Below are 18,939 nucleotides of genomic sequence, written 5' to 3' on the forward strand. Positions count from 1 at the left end.
ACTTAGTAACAATGTGTGTGATAGGCGTGTCTATCGGACATTTATAGATTACGGAACAAATCGAGTCCCGTATCGGTTCAATACGGGACACAACATTTAACAGCCAAATACGGGAGGATTCCATATTTTACGGGACAGGTGGCAACCCAAGGTGAAACCGGTTGGTGGAAGATAAAGTAGATAAATATTCTCATTAGACTATTTCTTTAGGTGAGGTCAAAGCTCATTAGGTGACCATTAAGCTCACCTAATGGTGAACTTTGACCTCACCTAATCTTGAGGTCAAAGCTCACCTAGGTCATCTCGATGACATGTCAACATGTGTCATCAAGTCACTGGTGTGCCTAATCATTCATCTCCTATTAAGCCAGAGATGAAATACACAAAACATTTGTTTTTACTTGTAAAATGTATTCAGTAATATAAGTCAAAGTAAATTTGTAAGCCATCTGACTAATACAGTGCTTTGTTACAGTGTTAAATACTTATCTTTTCCAAGATGTGTCATGTTATAACTACACTGTACATTAATGAACTTTATGAGACAGACCAAGTAGGACAAGCAAACACTCTTTTAGAACGACCTTTCCTTCCTCAGTCTCAGTCAGATTGGATGGAGAGCAACCCTGAACATCAGTATTCAAGTATTACCACATATTCTCTGTTAGATTTAGGCATGGACTTTGACCAGGTCACTCTACGTATACATGAATATGCTTTGACCTACTCCACAAGAGCACCTCTTGAGGACCGGACTTGGTCACCCTTGTTCTTAACCATTCCATTGTAGCTATAGGACCTCCATTCGACATTTAAGCGACAGCATTGCAAACAATGCTTTCCTTACAAAATATCCAGTGCCTGGTGGGCATAATCTAGTAATATTTCTCTTAGAAAATGTCAACATGTTGTACATGACTCATTTCAGACATATAGAATATAGTTTGGCCGCTGTTTAGTTGAAAATTTACAAGCTTGGATAAATTTACTTTTTCTCAGGTAATGAAGGGATTACATTTCACATGATAAATATGAGTTTTCTTTTATCTATTCAAGTTAGTCTTCGTGCTCCCCAGTAGTCCTGTTTCCTCAGACTTTCTAAATCTTTCCTTTGGACTTTTATTGCTTTATCCAGCGTCCAAGAAAAACTTGGAGAGACCATGAAAAAGACCTGAGAAGTATTCATCATAATAAGCTCTTTAAAAGACGACAGCAAAGCCTCTGTCTGTGCTTCACTGAGTATCAACAGGACACACAAAACACAACAAAGAGGCATTCCACTGCTTTATTTAGTGATGTGGAGTACAGTGTGACAACAGCATAAAGCTGTAAGGTTCACAGGATGACTCAGCAAAGTACATAGTCTCAGCCATTTGAAATCAGGAAAGCTAAGATTTTCTAAGATAAATGCTGTTTCCCCACATCTGTGTTTAATGTGCTGAAGCAGTCATAGTCAAAGGACTTATTGCGGTGGTTGAGGCACATTTCTTTCAATTTATCTAGATTGTTTTATAGTATTTCTTTTTTGTGGGAGGTAGGAAGATAGATTTAAATAAACTGAATAAAGGAAAACAATTTGTCCCCGTGCTACTAAGAGGTCTAAGCACCTTCTATTCAAAACACTTTGTTTTAAGTAAAAACATAAACATGTCTAGATGTCGCTCAGAAAAAAAGAACATTTTTATTAAGTTTAATGTCCGTCTGATTTACTGTTGTCTGTCTTTGACATAAAGTCAGATTTGATACCTTCAGTCTTGGTCTGCAGAAATAAATTTTCTTTATTTGCTCTAGGTTACATTAATATTAACAGTACTTTTATTTATTGTTTTCATTTGCAGTTTTCCTGATGTTTTCTGAATACCACCCTGACCTTTCCCTTTAAGTGCAGTACAGGTCAAAGTTGAGTTTGAAAATAGTAATCTATTCAGAGGGTGGGGCTAAGTTAGTATTTTAACCTGCAAGTTCTTCTAAAACTGATGTCTTTTCACTTAAGTCCCCATTCAAGGCATAAGTCCATCCAATTTATGGTCTGAAACAAATAATTGACCAAATATATGATTAATTACAGTTTCCAAAAACTATTAATGCAGAACGGTTTTGTTGTTTATGTGGTGTAATGAGCGACAAATGCAACAGAAGCCCAAATTCTAAAAGAAGAGAAGTTTTTTAGTTTTTTATGAATGCAATACATTTTATAATAGATAAAATGTATTATAATTGGAAAATCTGATTCGTTTACATTAGCTCTGTCAAGAGGAATGTCCAAAATTCTAGCAAACTTCCTGGAGGAAGGATTCCTAAAACCTTTGACCCAGTTTAGAAGGCAAAATATTATTACTTTTGCTTCTTTCCGATATTTGGAAAGAAACAAAAATGGTAGTTTCTTTTTAAAAAAAATAAGAAAACACATGCCTATGTGTTTATTGACCATGACGATGTGTTTATCATGGTCAATAAACACATGACCACCATAAAGGTCATGTGTTTATTAAATGACTGGATTTCATGTAAGAACATAATAACACAAGATAGCTTTGTTAGTTCACCTACTTTTTTTTCTAAAATGTGTTTTATTAGAATGCAGAAAATTAACTGGAAACTACATTAAGGAAAAGTTGGTTTAAGAATGTTTCATAGTTAAGGCTTTGATTTATTTACATTTCAGCAAGTTCAATTATTTTAAAAAAGATTATTTCAGGGTTTGTACTTTGAGGACATGCAAAGGTGCCAATTTTCTCCATATGGCACTGCTGGGTAACATCGCTGTATTTCTTCATGCTTTTTATCTGCAACTTCACTGGTCGCTGTGTCAAATCTAGGAACTCTGGGTAGCTGGCATAAACTCAGTAAAATGAACCTTAGTCGACCGAAGGAATGAACGAGGGACACATTTTCCTTTGATGGAAAAAATAAAAATATTTAAAAGGCTTAAGTCTGGAAGAAGTTATGAGTCAATGGTATTAAAGTCTAATTTGTGATTTCATCGATGAGCTTAAAATTATTACAATTGTGATCCAATTGAGTCCAAGTCCTTTTATGCCAAGTCCACATCTCTGGTAACCTCACAGTAGAAGAAGAAAACATGAAGTTTTATTTTATTTATTTATTTCTTTTACCTTTAATGGCAGAATAAAACCCTGGACTTTAAATTCATTAATTTAATTGGAGAGAATAACAATTTTTTCAAAGTGCACTTTGCAGATCCTGACCTTTTTTACGCATGAGTCAGAAACATACTCCCCATAAACAAGAAAAAAACACAAGCCTGAAGGGCATGAATAATGTCTAATGGCTCAAATTCAGCATTTGTAAGGTATCATCCCTCTTCCAGTGGAATTTGAACCTGTGCTGACACTTCCTGCTCCAGGAATGAAAACCCCTGCTGAACATGGAGGGCGAGGCCATATCAGAACAGCTCTCGCTGTTTGTGTCGGCCATGTTCCTTTATACATTCTCCTGATCAGAGTCTTCATCTGTACAGAGCAGGCCGACATCTGAATCCACTAGGGAAAAAAAAAAACAAAACAAAGCAAAAACAAACAATTTATTTTGTTGCCTTTGCAGTGCCTTTTAAGAACATTCATACTACATTGACTGCTTTATATTCCGCCGTGCTACAACCACATATTTTAGCGTATTTTATATCTTTCAAATGATACGATACATGATACATGGCTTTTGACGTTTCCTTTGGAAAGAACAATCTAAAAAGTGTGGCATGCGTTTGCTTGCTTTATTTTGCTTTCCTGATAACTTTGTAGAATCCACCTTTAACTGCATTAACGTCTGCTTAATGTAAGCAGACGTTAGTTTTCTACCTAAGAGCTTTCTCAGGTAGAAAACTGTCATAATCCTTCCATTACTATGATCCTGTAGGGTTAGCATGTTTGAGATGATGTACCATGGTCGTTCTCTGACAAACCCAGTGCTTTGCATGTTGGGCAAAATATCAATTTTGATCCTAACTAACCAGAGAAACTTCATCCAAATGTTAGCTTACCCCCTACATGACTTGCAGCAGGGCTTCTTATATAGCCCATCTTACATAACTGCATTATTTATACCGATATTGAGTTGCACATAGGTGGACAATCAAGGGGTGGGGGGGGGGGTTAGACCTGGCTGTATCTGAAACATTTTCTGGAAGAGATTGTGCTGTTTGCCTTCTAAATCTTTCAGCGTTATCGCATCAGTAAACACTCCGGAGCTCAGTGTGGGGCAGACACCACCACTCCTTTCCTGTCAGATTTCCAAAACAAGCTTTTCTGGCTTCTCTCAACTCATTAGTCACATCCATTAAACAAAAAACATCTTCTGCGTTTTAAATATTTGCACTGGAACGCCATGAATGCAGGGATATTTAGTTTCCTCCAAGCCGGGGGAGGACTTCTCAGAAGGCGATGTTTCCCTCCCGCGTCACGGTAAATTCAATTACTCTGCAGTTTTCTCGACAGGGGCGAGCAACAAGTATGAATTTTTCATAATTCTCTGATGGGATGCGTGCCTCGGAGCATGTGTCTCATTTCAGTCAGGGTGAAATGTGCAAAGAGAGCGCGAAGAAAAATTCACATATTCAGAGAAGATAGAGAAAAAAGTGCAACGAGGTTTGATAAAGTACCCTATTTGTAAATCTTCCCCCCCCCCCCAATTACAAAAGAGCTTTGAAGAAAATTGCTGACATTTAGGCTTTATTAGTGTTCCTCCCTTTCCCAGTCTTTTGTGAGTTTAAATACCAAAAGATTCACTCCTTCATTAAGCTTTTTTTTTTTTTTTTAAGATTCATGTAACTGTGAAGCTAAAATGTATTTTAAAGAAGAGTTGCGATTGTCTAAAAAAAATGAATTGTCGTGACTCAACGAAACACCTCTACGGGTCAATATAAGAGAAAAAAAATGCCACATTGTCACAGTGTTTTATTTGTTTTACGATTATCATTATTTGGATTATTGCTTACGATTAGAGACGCGATACCCCTGGATTTAAAAGCGCGGTGGCGGTGAGGTGATGCATTCATAATAACCCTGCAAAGAGACGACGGATTGTTGTTGGGCCTCTAAATCATTCAGCTTTAGTAGAACTTAAAAGCCAAATGTGGGGCAGGCTTCTAGGCTTTTTTATGCATCTGTGCCTCTGCGTCATACTCCAGTGCTCCACTTTTGCACCCCTCAGACATTCTCGGTTTTCATCTGGTGTCTTGAATGCGTTATATTTTGAATTTTCATCAAAAATCTATTTTTTTTTTTTGCCCACCTTCTTTTTTTTTTTGGCTTGTTTGATTGTGCTTCTCCAGAAAGCTCAACAATAAGCAGCAGTGTCAATGAAAAGAAAATGTTTAAAATGCTTCAGACGGTAAACACTACAAAGCAACTAAAACGAGAAAAGTGTCTTGCTGCAAAAATGTTGCGGTCTCACTGAATTGCTTTGATTTGCTTTAGTGTTCTTACCCTTAGTTGTTGTCATTGTGGGGTTTCCGTTGTCCCATTGCTCTTCATGTACGGCATTTCCATATCAGCGTTGTCATTCTGCCTGTGAACGAACATGCACATTCTGTTCACTAGCAGCTGCACCTTTTTTTTCTTTCTTTTTTTTTTTTTATCTATGTCTCTTTGCACATCTGGAGACTCAGGACTTCTGTCCCAGTTTCTACTCTTTTGCAGTCTCTTCCAGGATTGTCCTGTATTTGTCTCCTTCCGCTGCTCATCAGCTCTCACCATCTTCCCTGTCTCGTCTGAAGAAAAACAACCCAGCGGCGTGGTGCGGTTTCCCTCTTTGTAAATTGAAATTTCAAAGTTGGCCAAACAGTTCAAGTAGAGTCTAATCTGACTGAAGCAGATTCTTCCGCATGTTTGCCGCATGTGACTCCGGCAACCGGTGGGTCACATGTTTTGCTGGGGTCAAAGAGGCGTCGCTTTTGATCTAGGTCTCTTTGATCTCCACACATCTTCCCAGATGTGCGGAGACCTTTGCAGATCTTTGCCGTGGGGTCACTTTGTCTTTCTTCTTGCCGCTTTTCCTTTAAGGCCAGATGTGTGGTGAGCACAACAAAATCTGACCTCTGAGTAGTGGGGCTCTGCGGCTTTTCAAGAGTCAGCATGGGCTTCTTTTGTTGAAGTTGAACTTTGCACGGTGAGACGTTCAAACTTTTGGACGAAATTCCAATCAAGTACACTGAAAATTCTGAAATCCATCTTTTTTTTTTTACTTTTCACTGATGTAAGGTTTTACAAATTCCAAGAAGCTGTAGTCACAACAACAACAACAACAACAACAACAACAACAACAACAAAATAAATAAAACATGAGCAAAGGTTTCTGACATCTATTTTTTTTCCAGTTTTTGTCCATGTTTCAGTCTAAAGTGGTTAAAAAAAATAATAATCGTAAATTGCTTTATGTTGCTCTCGTTTTTTTGTATACAGAAGCTGGATGCAGGATGAAGGCCTCATTAAAAAACAAGGTTCTTTTTTATCAGCTCCTAATTGTGCGAGCCAGATGTTTGCCGTGCTCCACGGTGCCATAGCCACGTGTCACTGTTTGCTATTGCTTGGAGAGTGGGTAAGTAGGCCCTGAGGGGGGGGAGATGGAAAGATTGCACTTTGAGTCAATTAGCAGCCACGAACTCGAGAGCGCCGCTATTTTCTCCTCTATTCATCTTCCCATTAGAAAAGCCGGAATACGTGGTTGTTATGAAGGCAGCCGCTTAATCCACACGCCGTGGATCGTGGCCCTTAAATAATCTCAAGACTTATTTCAAATCAATGATGCAGGATAAGTCCCCTTCTCTCTGTTTCACACTTTCTCCCACACGTGAAACACATATGCATTTTTTTTTCTATGTTTCTTGTACGTGTGAGTTCAGAACTCGCTGAAAGCACGTTATGTAATTAGTCCTATTAACTATACAGCGCTTCTTTTCTTGTGTCTAAATCTAAAGGGGGAAAAAAAAAACTGTTGGAAAAAAAAAAAACATCTAAAACCAAGACTGTAACCACGAGGACTAAACATAATGACATCATTCAATATTATCTAAAAGGCTGATGGTACCAGAACTCACGGTTTGATTTTATTGGAGAACCTCTGCCGCAGGATGACAGCGATGGTGGTCAGGACCATCATGGTGGTGCACATGGTTCTACCCCGAAAAGTTGTCTCCGGCCTCGGGGCCCGTTGCTGGTATGGGACACCAAAACGTCTTACCCCATTGAAAGTTGTGAATGGTACGGGACGGAGATTGGGACTTGTGAAAGTCGGGACTATTCCTGTATTTGGCTCTCACTCGTGATTGGGGGAGATTAGCACAGAGGATTAGCCAGGATCAAGGAGCAGGCTGGTTCTTGCTGGAAGGGCTAGAAGGCAAACAGAGCATGCTGTGTTGCTATTCTGAAAAGAGCCCACACCGTGTTGTTTGCACAGCAAGCCAAATCAAGCTCCTTGTTGCATTTTCATTCAAGGAAGGACACCTTTGTTTTCTTTTTCTTCGAAAAAGGCTTCAAAAAGTGTCACTCACAATGTAAGTCGTGACGTTGAAGAAATATTGGTACATTTAAATGGTATTTTGTCTAGACACGCATTGGTAAAAACGAATAAATCCTGGAGCTTGCCGTAAGGTCGTAGTATTGATTTTAAACAAGGCAGACGATAATTACATTCCACGAGAGAGGGAATTTTAGTATGCGCTTTTTATTTAATTTTTTTGGGGGGGATGGGGGGTCAAAGTTCAATGTTTCACATCTTCAAAAAAAAAAAAGCACGTTAGATAATCTGAGTAAATTTAAAAAGTGCTTTTTAATCACATTTCATTTGTATGGGTAAAAAAAATAGCTTTTGAAATGGAAAAACCTTTTTACTCAAATGGTTAAAACAGTTGTTCTGAGTCCTTTACTGCTTGCTGCAACAAGGAGGCCAGATCCCTGTGCTCTCTGAGCGCAGCTCTGACCAATTCAAGCTTCACAAAGTCGTTTATCAGTCATCCGAACACACCAAAAAATAAAAAATAAATCACACAATCCGCAAAGCTTTTCTGACAACTCACAAACTCTGTGATTAAAAATCAATTGTGTTCTGTCTAACAACACAAACTGAACAGTTCCTTTTCTTATTTGCATGATTTGAGCATACGTCGTCCTCTTGATTAGACCTCAATTCACTCAACGTTATCTAACGCACGTTAAAAAGGTCAGAGCGTCGTACTATTAAACACTACTGTGGCAGCTTATTTTTTCCCAGTGAAACATGCAACATTTTCACCACAGGCCCATTGTAAAAAAAAGTTATTTGTTTATCCGTGAATTTACTGTTATAAGCAACATCCCCAAAAATGAAAATTATAGCCTAGTCAAAGTCCAGACTAAATCAAAGTGAGATGTTGTGGAGCACCTCAAAAATGTCATTCAGGCTTGAAACCCTTCGGTGTGGCTAAATTTATACAATTCAACACGGAAGAGTGGGGTTAAATTCTTCCACATTGGGGCTCGGTTGTTTAGGCTTTTTAAATTTGCAAGGTGGCAAATGCTTTTTGTCCCAAACGATGTATAATTACAACACCAGTGTATGGAAAAAAGGCAGTTTTGTGTGCGCTAGAAAAACCTAAAAAAAAATAAATAAAAAATAAATAACACTATGAGTTTTAATCAGAAGGTTTTCTGTTGTCTGTTTACTTCAAAGTATCTTCAATAACACATACAAATGTCAGTTTCAATGAGGGGGGGGGCGGAAAAAAAGTACAATCATCAGCATTATTGTTGAAAATGTCGAAATCCTCCAGTATTCATAGCACATAACAAAATCGACATGAGTAAGTGAAAAGAGGGAACATCTGTAAAACATTTCGAAAGAATCCTGTTTACATTTCAGTTTCTACATGGACACATTTAATAGAAGGCACACCCAAGTCAAATGTGACCTCTCATCTACCGCTCCGTCTCCTGTTAATATTTTCCTTTCTCTTTTCTGCATCCGAAGCGGGTTAGTCTTTGAAAGAGAACAATCACGGGGAAGGGGCGCTCTCTTTCTCTCACAAACACAAAGCTAGCTATAAAAAGTACGTGTTCCTATATTTGTTTATGTAATATGTATTTTACATTGTCCATGATTATCATAGATAACAACAAACTGCATTGTCATATTACAGTCATCTTGATTGCTGTTGCATAAAGCTGCAAAGTGATAACAAAGATCCCCGTTGGAGGTGTGCTAATCTACGGGTTTCAGCCGCTGGAGGTCGATTGTTGAGTCCAGCCCACTTCCTCGTAGACGGCTTTGAGGCCAGAGCAGACGGTAGCTAGGAGCTTGGTCCATGCTGCGCCCACCTCTGGCGTCACAACCTCTGGATACTCTTCTCCCAGGATTTCCAGAATCACTCCGCTCAGGATCTTAAAAAGACGCAAACAAGTAATTTACCTCAAAATGCCGCTTAGAGTTTGACATTTTGGGATTCTTTTGAAACGTCCTTAATAACGCAGCTGTTGTTATTAATTTTGCTCCCAGAATGCCGTTCAGCAATTTCTTATTTTAAAGGGGAAACCCGCTCACTCTGTGATTACTTTGCACGCATGGAGAGATTTTTTAGCTCTGCACTAGGTTATTAGCTTGTGGTGCTAATAACCCAGTGAAATAACCCAGTTACTTCACTGGGTTTATTGGCAAAGTCAAGTTTATTTGCAAAGAGCATTTCTGCAACAAGTTAGTTGAAGTGCTTTACATGATTAACACATAACACAACTAACAACTGAAACAAACAAAAAAGACACATGGCAGTGGCAGAATAAAGAAAAGTAATTTTAAAAAAAAGTTATGAAAAGTTGTAATCCAGACCAGAATTGATCTATTTTCCAACTATTTTATATACAACAAATATATGATAAAATCAATGTTTTGAAGTGAGCATCACTAAACCTTCATCTCAATCCAATGACATCAAGTCTACTGATTCTGGGATTTAGCATATAGAAATAAATCTGGTAATATTATCCAACATAAAACCAAAAACGTTTCGTCTAATTTAAAAACAAACAGTGAAAATAAAGGGAACCCCATTGTATACATTGCATGTAAATGCCTGGTGTAAACTTTATTTCCTCTCTACCCAGAAGTTTCAGCCTTAGCTGAATCAAATATTTCTCCATTGCAATTCTTACTTCACCTCAGGTGGCTGTATGGTTTCCTTCTTTACATTTTGGTCCGTTTGTTTTACACGCCCACCGTTTGTCTTCATTTGATGCATGCGGTCTTTACCTTGAAGTACACTGGATCCACCTTGTGTTTGAGTGCGTGGGCTTTGCCAACCAGCTTCAGCACCGAGGCCACCTTTTCTGAGTCGTCGATATTCTCCACCAACGTGTTAAGGGCGTTCATGACTCTCTGGGCATGTTTTCTGAGCTGGGAACTATGCTCCAGCTCCTCCGTGTCCTCGATGTGCTTGAACTGGCTGAAGTATAGCTTGGATGAAGGGAAGTTCACAAACAGTCTGTGGGGGAGAAGAACATTAGAGGTAAATTTTAGACATTGTCCAAAGTCTTAACTTGCTAAAGGAAGACTTGGCAGAGGGACAGATGCTGTCACATTACTTATGTTTTTGCCATGTAAAAAACATCATGCAGGTCCAAACATAAAAAAAGCAGAGTACGTTATGTGAAACGTGAAGTCTTGACAAGTCTCCGCATGCGTTGCTCATGATGTGGTCCTTTTTTTGTATAGTACGTGCGCACTGTTTTGTCTTGTCCAAAACAGTAAGGAAACAATCTAAGATAGATCTCAAAAGGCCAGGTGTGCAGAAAGATGTTGTTTTGCCACTGAATTGGAAAGTGACAAAAAAAACACAGTGATAGGGTTATAAAGGTTCAGATTTTTACAAGACAGAGCTCCACATTTTTTGTCGGAACTCTTCCATCCATCCTCCGTAGCCACCTTATCCTGTTCAGACAACTTGAGGAAAAATGACGGCAATTGGTGAGGGACGAGGTACAAATTCGACCGAGCGCTTTTCCGCCACAGGACCACCTCAGAGTGGCAATTTTTACAACCATTAAATCTGTACGCACCATAGAGACTAAGAGGCCTTATTGTGGGGCTTGAGAGGAAACTGTAGAACCAAAGCAAATATCCTCCACTGCTCAGACAAAGGTTGGAAACTGCCAAATGGTTTGGACCGACAACTTTCCAGCTGTTAGGCAATAGTACAAACCACAGTCCCAACAGCTAGATGTACTGGTAGAAATAGGGCAAAAGGGTAGACTTACAAACCTCATCTTGCTTTTTTGGAAGATTTCCCCTGTCAGGCTCGTCAGATTTACCGTACATTTATAAGAGGTAAAGTTACCTGCAGCAATGATTACATCGTGCATTTTTCCTCGCTTTGTTTTCGGGGACAGGCGGCCTTCTCTTGTCAAGAGAAGTCCCAAGTCTAGATTCTGTTCATTCGCACGACGTGATTCAATGGTGAAAGCTGGCCCTTTCTGTAGAAAAAATAGTCACTTTGATGTTTTCTTTAATTACATCCCCGCTTGACCCTCGGAGGTATCACACTGAATTTTTGCACAGAGGAACCAGCAACCTAAAAGCTTCACCCCCTCACACAGTTCTGGGAAGGGGGCCAAAGCATCTGGTTGCTGGCTATCAAATCAAGATGTCCCATCTCCCCCTGGCTCTGCAACTGCTTACACAAAAAGGAAGCAAATATTTCTTTTCTGCGAGCTCTGACACATATGCTTACATATCAGGGTTTTACATGTGAAAAGGGAGGAAGTTGGAGTGCGCTCAGCGAGTTCGGATGGGTGGAAGGCTTTGAAAATGCCGAAGCTTCATAGTCCCTGTTTTGCTGCAAACTAATGAGGAGCGACAGTGTTTAATCTCTCTGTCTTGTAATTGCATGACCTGTGGATGCATATAAATAGCCTAATTAGAATTTTCTGTGGTCATTGAACTCTTAATCCTTCCTTATCGTTTCTCAAGAATAATTGAGGAGCTGAATTGGAGACAGCTTCTAATTTCAGAGAGGGAGCTCTGTGATTTGCGCTCGTCGATCTTATCTGCCAGCCAAAAAGACTGTAATTTTGTAGGATTAATATTGGCGCCGAGGTCCTTCGGCGGAGTGACACGATGTATTTCTTACTGCCTAGAGGGCCTGGTTTTCCAATCAATATTCATTCTTCAAATTCTTGAAGGCTGTGGAGGATCTTTGTGACGGAATGTGAAAGATGGAAAAATGTGGGGCTGAAAAGAAATCGTACCGAAACATGTTTAACTTTCACCTAAATGCTTTTTGTGAATTTTCTGAAGATGAAGTGCCTCAAGAAAGTATTAATAACCATTAAACTTTTTATTTTTTTATTTTTTTTTAGATAACCATTAAACTCAGTGGATTTTGCTGGGGCTTTATGTGGCAGATCAACACAAATTAATACATTTGTGAAGTGAATGAAAAATGGCACATGGTTTTCAAAATGTCAGATTGAAAAAAATAAATAAATAAAATGAAGCCTTTGATGGGCATTTGTATTCAGTCTAATTTATTCGACTACTACCCCTAAATTTTACTCTGAGCAACCATTGTTTTGCCTTCAAGTGTTGCTTGAGTAGTGATGGAGACAGTATGTGAAGTATTTAATCTCTGGATCTATACCACATGACAGTCAAGGCCTGCAAGCCAGTGCTGCATGTTATTAGGAAAGTATATGATAAGCAATAAGGCCAGGGATTTTATAATAATGACATAAGTTGTGATTAATAAATGCATCACTGAACAGTGTTAATGCATTTCTGCTATGGATTCATAGCAAATACTGAACGCATATAAGAAATAGTCCATCCATATAAATAATTATTTTCATCTCAAAAACAAGGTTTTATTGAAAAAGCTCCTTCTGGGCGACTTCTGGTGTTTTGACAATTAAACAATTTAGTTTCTCAATGACTTTACCACCTTACCGTGTCTTTACATTTTGAAACATATTCGTATGCCGCACGAAACAAGAGTCACTAAGTAAGTAAGCAACTTTGTCAGACGACATAAAAATAAAAATTCTGGCCAACATGAGGTGGAAAACTAACACCCTAAACTCATCATCCTCAGTGTGAAACGTGGTAGTGGCAACATCATGCTGTGGGCTGCTTCTCTTCAGCAGGGAGAGAAAAGCTGGTTAGAGTTGATGGCACTAAAATACACGACGTTCCTGGAAGAAAACCTGCAAAAGACTTGAGACCGGTCCAGTGGTTCTCTTGTTCTGAGGTCTAATCCTGAATATGCAGCCAGAGAAATCATCATGTAACCATGTAGCTGGTCCAGTCAAAGCCCAGGCAGTCAAAGCCCAGGCTTTGACTGGACCATCAAAGCATGGGCTTCAATTGGCATTTAATTGAGCAAGACTTGTCCATGTATGAGCTGAAATGATTTTCACCCAGTGTAACTGAAATTGAGTTGTTTTGTAGTGAAGAATGGGCACTTTCTATGGGCAAGGGTAGGCGAAACATTCAGTTTAAGATTAAAATGGTGAAAGCTGGCAGAATAGAAATGCCTGCCACACTTTTAAGATTTTAATCTATAAAAACGTGTGTATTTTTTTCCTTCCACTTCACAATTGTCTTTTGTTTTGATCTGCCCAATAGAATTGCAAAACAACATGTAGACGCTTGAGACCGTAATGTAAGAAAATGTGAAAAAAAACAAAAAAACAATTGAAGTGGGTGTGAATACTTTTCCGAGGCTGTCTACATCCCTTTCCTCATCTGAGAGGATGCGAAAATGCACGTTGTTTGACTAGCGGTGCATGACGCCACTCACATGATGCCCCTCTGCAATCAGAAAGGATTATTAAGGCACGCCGTGTCATGCGGCGAATCCCGTCACACATGAACAAATGTCAAAAGCCTCCACACATCCGTGCAGATGGCTGACTTTTGCAACAGTTTCTCATTCCTGGATTTCAGTGCTAATGCTAAAAAAAAAAAAAAGACAGCAACCGCGAGAGTCTCTCCAACTGCTCCGCGAGATTCCCATAAATAGATGGATTCGATTGCTGAAATGACTGGTTGAGTGTGTCAAAATAAAAGAAGTTAAAATAAACTCAAAGCCCTTTGATTTCTGGGAAGACTTAAAGGTCTTGCTGAGTGATGGAGTCCTGTGGCGGCAGGTATTCAAAACATGGCCTGTGCTTCAAGGGAAGGACAGCCAAAGATGTTTCCGTGATGGATTTTAATGATTTGCTTTGATTACATGAGAAAACAAAGGAGATAGGGAGAGATAAGGCTGTCGCATGGAAAACATTAGCATCGAAGTGTGTTCCCTGTCGTATTCTGAAAACCCTTCAGTTTGGAATCTGTTCGTATTTCCTGGGAAAATAGGTCGTACACATGCAGACTCCAGCAGATGCATCAACACATGTGAGCTCCAGAGAGGGGGAAAAGATCAAATTCATGGTTCTGAAACTGATCGAAGTTGCAAAGGAGGGCAAAAAAGAAAACGATAAAAAAAAAAACAACTGTGTCACAGAGCCACATTCACATTAATCAAAACCTAAAGCAGCAGATGGAAATACCTGACCAGTATGGCAACCCCGACCTCCTCACAGTTCTGGTAGACTTTCGCCCACGAGTCCTGGATCATCACCCTCTCCTTGTCAGTCAGTGGGCTCGGGCGCTCCAGGTGGTCCACCTCTCCCTGCTTCCTCTCCATCTGGAAACACAGTGTGTAAGCAGGCTGAGCACATGCAGCAAGCAGGCAGGCAGGCAGGCAGGCTGGCTGGCTCTGGTGGCACTGCCCCTCCCCCAGAATAAACACAATATTTTCTACCTTTTTTTCCCCCTTCTTCTTTTTTTGGCGTCTCTTTCTAAGGGAGACAGAGAGAGTGAGAGAGAGAGAGGGAGAAATAAATAAAAGATAAAAATTCCCTCTCCACCCTTTCTAAGTGAGAATCTTTGCTCCCTACCTCTGAGCCTCTGCTGAGCGAGAGAGTGTGAGTGAGAAGCCGGATGAGAAAAACACAAGAAACGCACACGGCGAACGAGGAGGAGCCTCCGTTGGTCTCTCTTTTTACACTCTCCTTTCCCACTTTGCACCCACCCTGCTTACATTCTTTTCCCTCCCTCTGTCCACTTTACCTCTTGTAGGTGTTATGTGATGAAAACATAATGGGATCAGATACAAATCCATGATGGGTGAGCCAGATATGTCATGCATGCAAGAGCGGGAGCGTTGGAAGCAATATAACATCGTGGTGTTATTAGAAGATAAAGAGGCGCACTCTGAACTTTTCCTCGAGAGAGAGAGACCGTTGCTGACTGTCCGAGGGATTAAATCTGCATTCATGTTCAATTTCTTACATAGCTCTGCTAATGTAACTATAGCACTGCTGGTCCCTGTTACAGACCAGAACTAGATTATGTTGGGGTGTTTTTTTTTCGTTTCTTTACATTTTAAATTCTGTGTGCACACCCTCAATACACCCACACGTACACTTTCCAGCTCTGTGGTGGTGGCAGTAGTTATCAGTGGGAAGAGATGTCTCACTTGTGTTGACACAGCTGAGATTAAAAACAACAACAACAAAAATGTATAGATCTGTGTTCTGCTGCTCCACGGTGGGTTAGATGTGCAGGACATTTTTAACCTGGATCAAAAAAGAATGTACTACCAGAGTGTAGTACACACATACAGTGTTTTGAAAATGTTTTTTAGCAGATAAAAATCCGAAATGTTAATCATTTGTTCGATTAAATCTTTGCAAGTTTTTTTTTTTTGCTGCATGTCTCCAGTGAGAGTGAAATATTTTAGTCATTATTTTTTTGAATTCAAATCAATTCAATTACAAAGTAGTACTCTTATTATCCTAAAGATAAACTACAGGTTGTAACCCATGGTGTCCAAATATCTTCTAAAAGCTGTTTTGGATGATGGTGCTGTCTGTGAGGCAGATCTCCAGTAGAAGTCAATCTCTCAACGGACCTAAAGAAGCCCATGACTGAAGACTCTTAGTGTTTGATACTCTCATGGCTCTCAGCTCAGTTTACAATATTGAGCGGAGACAATATTTCACAGTAACGTGATGTTACTGCTTTTGCTGCGTCATTCTACCTGTTTTTCCAGGATTGGCAGAAAGTTGAACAGAGAGACTTTGAACTCTGGAATATGATCCTTACCCATTGTGATCGATGGGAGAGACGGTTTGAACTTTTTCCACTTTTCCGTTGAGGAAAAGCTCAAACTTATTCAGATTGGACAGAGAGCATCTGTCATCACCTCTTCTCAAATCTTAATATAAATTACCCTGTAGACTTCAAATGAGTCTGTCTCCTACACCCACGTGAACACACTTTGATCTAAACCACTCTGGCTGACTGCTGCCAGAACCTGTGATCTCGTCAAGGGTCTTCCAGCATTAACATTGCAAGAAAATGTACATGTACATACAAAAGCTTTCATTTAGTTTCAGCTGACCAGAGCACCTTCTACCACATGTTTGCTGTGTCCCCTCCATGACTTGTGGTTAATTAGCAGGCAGCAGCCACATGACTTCCTTTCAACAACAAGTTCCTTCTTGCCCCTCTTCCTTTCATAGAGGGCAGATACAAAGAGACTGATTAATGGACGTCCTGTCAGCACACTTCAGAAAGAAATGGTTTGCACTACATTTTATTTAGGAACATCAAAGTAAAAAGGGGTGAATACAAATACATAGCACACTTTTTTCTTCTTTTTTTTTTACTTGTATGTGTACATTTTGAAAACAATGCATCATTTTCATTCATTTGTGCTATTCCTCCCCACACAAGATCCCAAATGAGTCACAGTGAAGTTTGTGGCTGTACATGAAAATATGTGGAAAAATATAAAACAATTTAAAGGTCTGTGTATTGCAAAGCAAGAATGGGCTGCTGTAAAACTGCGACGACACAAAGTACAAACGTGCGTTAAACATTAACCGGGTCCTTGATAGTGAACAAGGTAAGAACACACCCGACTGTTTGATGATTTATGTAACTGTACGTCTGAAACGTCTAAGCAAAAGGAACACTTCGAACACTTCAAGTCAGCTCTAGCCCAGCAGATTTATGGGTAGGTATTATGTAAGAGAGGCCCAAAAGGAACATTATACAAAAGTCTAACAGTATGTACATTATATAGGCAGAAAAGACTATACTACTCATACTGCCTCTGGTGGTACTCAAAGACAACACATCATTTTTGCTTGATCAGACTCTTGCAAGAGTGAAAATTTTGTGAACAGCTTTGGACTGGACTTTTGTCGTGTTCCATCTACAGTCTGGGAGTAGTATCAACCCAACTTAATAATTTTCTGTTTCAAAGTTTAAAAATTGAACGTGTTTTCGTGTACTGAATCATGCAAAGAGAGGATAGTAATTTTTATGACAGGTTACAGGACGATAACAAAGAAAGATGATCATTTGAAATCTTCCGGGGAGGAGCGGCGGACAGGTCGGGTGGCTATAAAATCAGAGTTGTTTAGCTAGAGAGTAAATGACTGCAATTTAATATGAAAAAGCTTCTTTTTTTTAAGCAAATAACTTCTACATCTTGTGGGAGCTGAGGAAATGTAAGATTTGCGGCAAAATGTCATCTTCTAGAGGTCTTTAGTGGGAAGGACAACCAGCTGTTGCAACATAAAAATCAGCAAATCATACACATCCCAGGAATTGTTGCAGACCTCACAGCTTCTCAGAGTTATGTCCAAACCTCCTTAGGGGGCTTTTAGTTACTTTGGCCTCATTCCCTGTAACACCTGTTGACCTGAGGTCAGTAACTGTTGCGTTTATATTCACAAACAAACTCAAGACTTTTTTTAAAATCATTTTTTATTTTTTTATACAAGCCAATAATAAATCTGCGTGCTTGTGTCTATTTGTTATTGTGAACTTGTATTTGATGTCCTGTACAGTGAGAGCGTGTGTTTTTGTCAATGCTGTGAGGGCCTCATATTTCAATCTTCTGCGTTTCGCTACTACTTAAATATTTATGTGTGTGGATGTATCAATGTGTCCTGGATCAAGTTCTTTATCCACACATTTGCTTATACTTGTCAAGCACAAAAATATCAACTTATTGTTGGGCAATAGCAAGCAACTTCATGCAACAATTACTTTTTTTAAGAAAAGAAAAAAATGTTGCAAAATTTTGAATTTACTGTGGACTTTGATAAGCTACAACAATATTTGCACAAGATCAAGCAGAACATATACCCCAAACGGACCCTGTATGTTGACAAGCTTCTGGGATAATTCTGGATGGATTTTTGGCCTGTCATCCAGATAGAAATTTTTTTTTAATTTGTTGCTTTCTTGTCTGTCTTTAAGCATATGTTAAACCTTTAGAGAGACATTTTCTAAAATCCAGTTCTGATAATCTGTGCTAATTTTCCTGTTGGAGAAACCATTTTTGAACTGTAGGAGGAAGCTGGAATACCTGGGGAGAACCCACGCCTACACAGGGAAATTCCAACAAAAGGAAACAGGCAAATTCCACGCAGAGGATCCGAGGTTGGCATTTGAACTCAGGATATTCTTGAGGCAACTGTGCCTCAGTTGTGTACAACGGTGGGAAAAACTCAAAGGAAGGAAGCTTCCAACACAAAAATCTGCTGACATTTAGAGGAGTATCATATTTTGCAAGATGATGTGGGACCTAAACCACACTTTCAGACTTCTTGAGAAATAATAGTTGCAGAAGGTAGGGAATTTGTCAGTAAAAAAAAAAAAAGTAAAAATCTTTTCCCACCAAATTACTGATCAAAGAATGTAAAAGCTTCAACGATTCTGCCTCGATGATCGGTTTTTATCTGTTTTGCAGAGCTGTTGTTAGAGGTTCTGCCTCTCTGTTATCTTCTGTTTTGCTTTAATGATGCTGCAAAGACATAATTTTGTCTTCATTATCTTTTCTCCGAACATGAACATCAGAGAATGGAAGTCTGGTTATACCCTCCTCCTCCAGCC

At 39.4% G+C, this 18,939-nt stretch overlaps 1 protein-coding gene across 1 annotated transcript; it reads right to left on the reverse strand.

Moving 5' to 3' along the window:
• Positions 1-8,637: 8,637 nt before the first annotated feature.
• Positions 8,638-15,036, reverse strand: LOC103469141 (cytoglobin-1-like). Its single transcript, XM_008416659.3, has 5 exons — positions 14,922-15,036; positions 14,786-14,822; positions 14,532-14,668; positions 10,234-10,465; positions 8,638-9,371 (listed from the first exon to the last, which is right to left on the reverse strand). Exons 3-5 carry the CDS (start codon positions 14,666-14,668, stop codon positions 9,207-9,209), a joined length of 534 nt encoding a protein of 177 aa, XP_008414881.1. The 5' UTR covers positions 14,786-14,822; positions 14,922-15,036; the 3' UTR covers positions 8,638-9,206.
• Positions 15,037-18,939: the final 3,903 nt, after the last annotated feature.

This window comes from Poecilia reticulata, chromosome 8, assembly GCF_904066995.2.
Source record: "Poecilia reticulata chromosome 8, P_reticulata-male-v2, whole genome shotgun sequence".
Taxonomy (NCBI): domain Eukaryota; kingdom Metazoa; phylum Chordata; class Actinopteri; order Cyprinodontiformes; family Poeciliidae; genus Poecilia; species Poecilia reticulata.

Bases quoted from the DNA above. Each gene is read 5' to 3' on its own strand.
- LOC103469141 (XM_008416659.3), bottom strand. From the start codon at position 14,668: ATGGAGAGGAAGCAGGGAGAGGTGGACCACCTGGAGCGCCCGAGCCCA. The intron at 10,466-14,531 runs GTATTTCCATCT...TCTCCCCCACAG, and splicing joins GGGGTTGCCATACTGGTCAG to ACTGTTTGTGAACTTCCCTT. The intron at 9,372-10,233 runs GTAAAGACCGCA...CGTCTTTTTAAG, and splicing joins TGGATCCAGTGTACTTCAAG to ATCCTGAGCGGAGTGATTCT.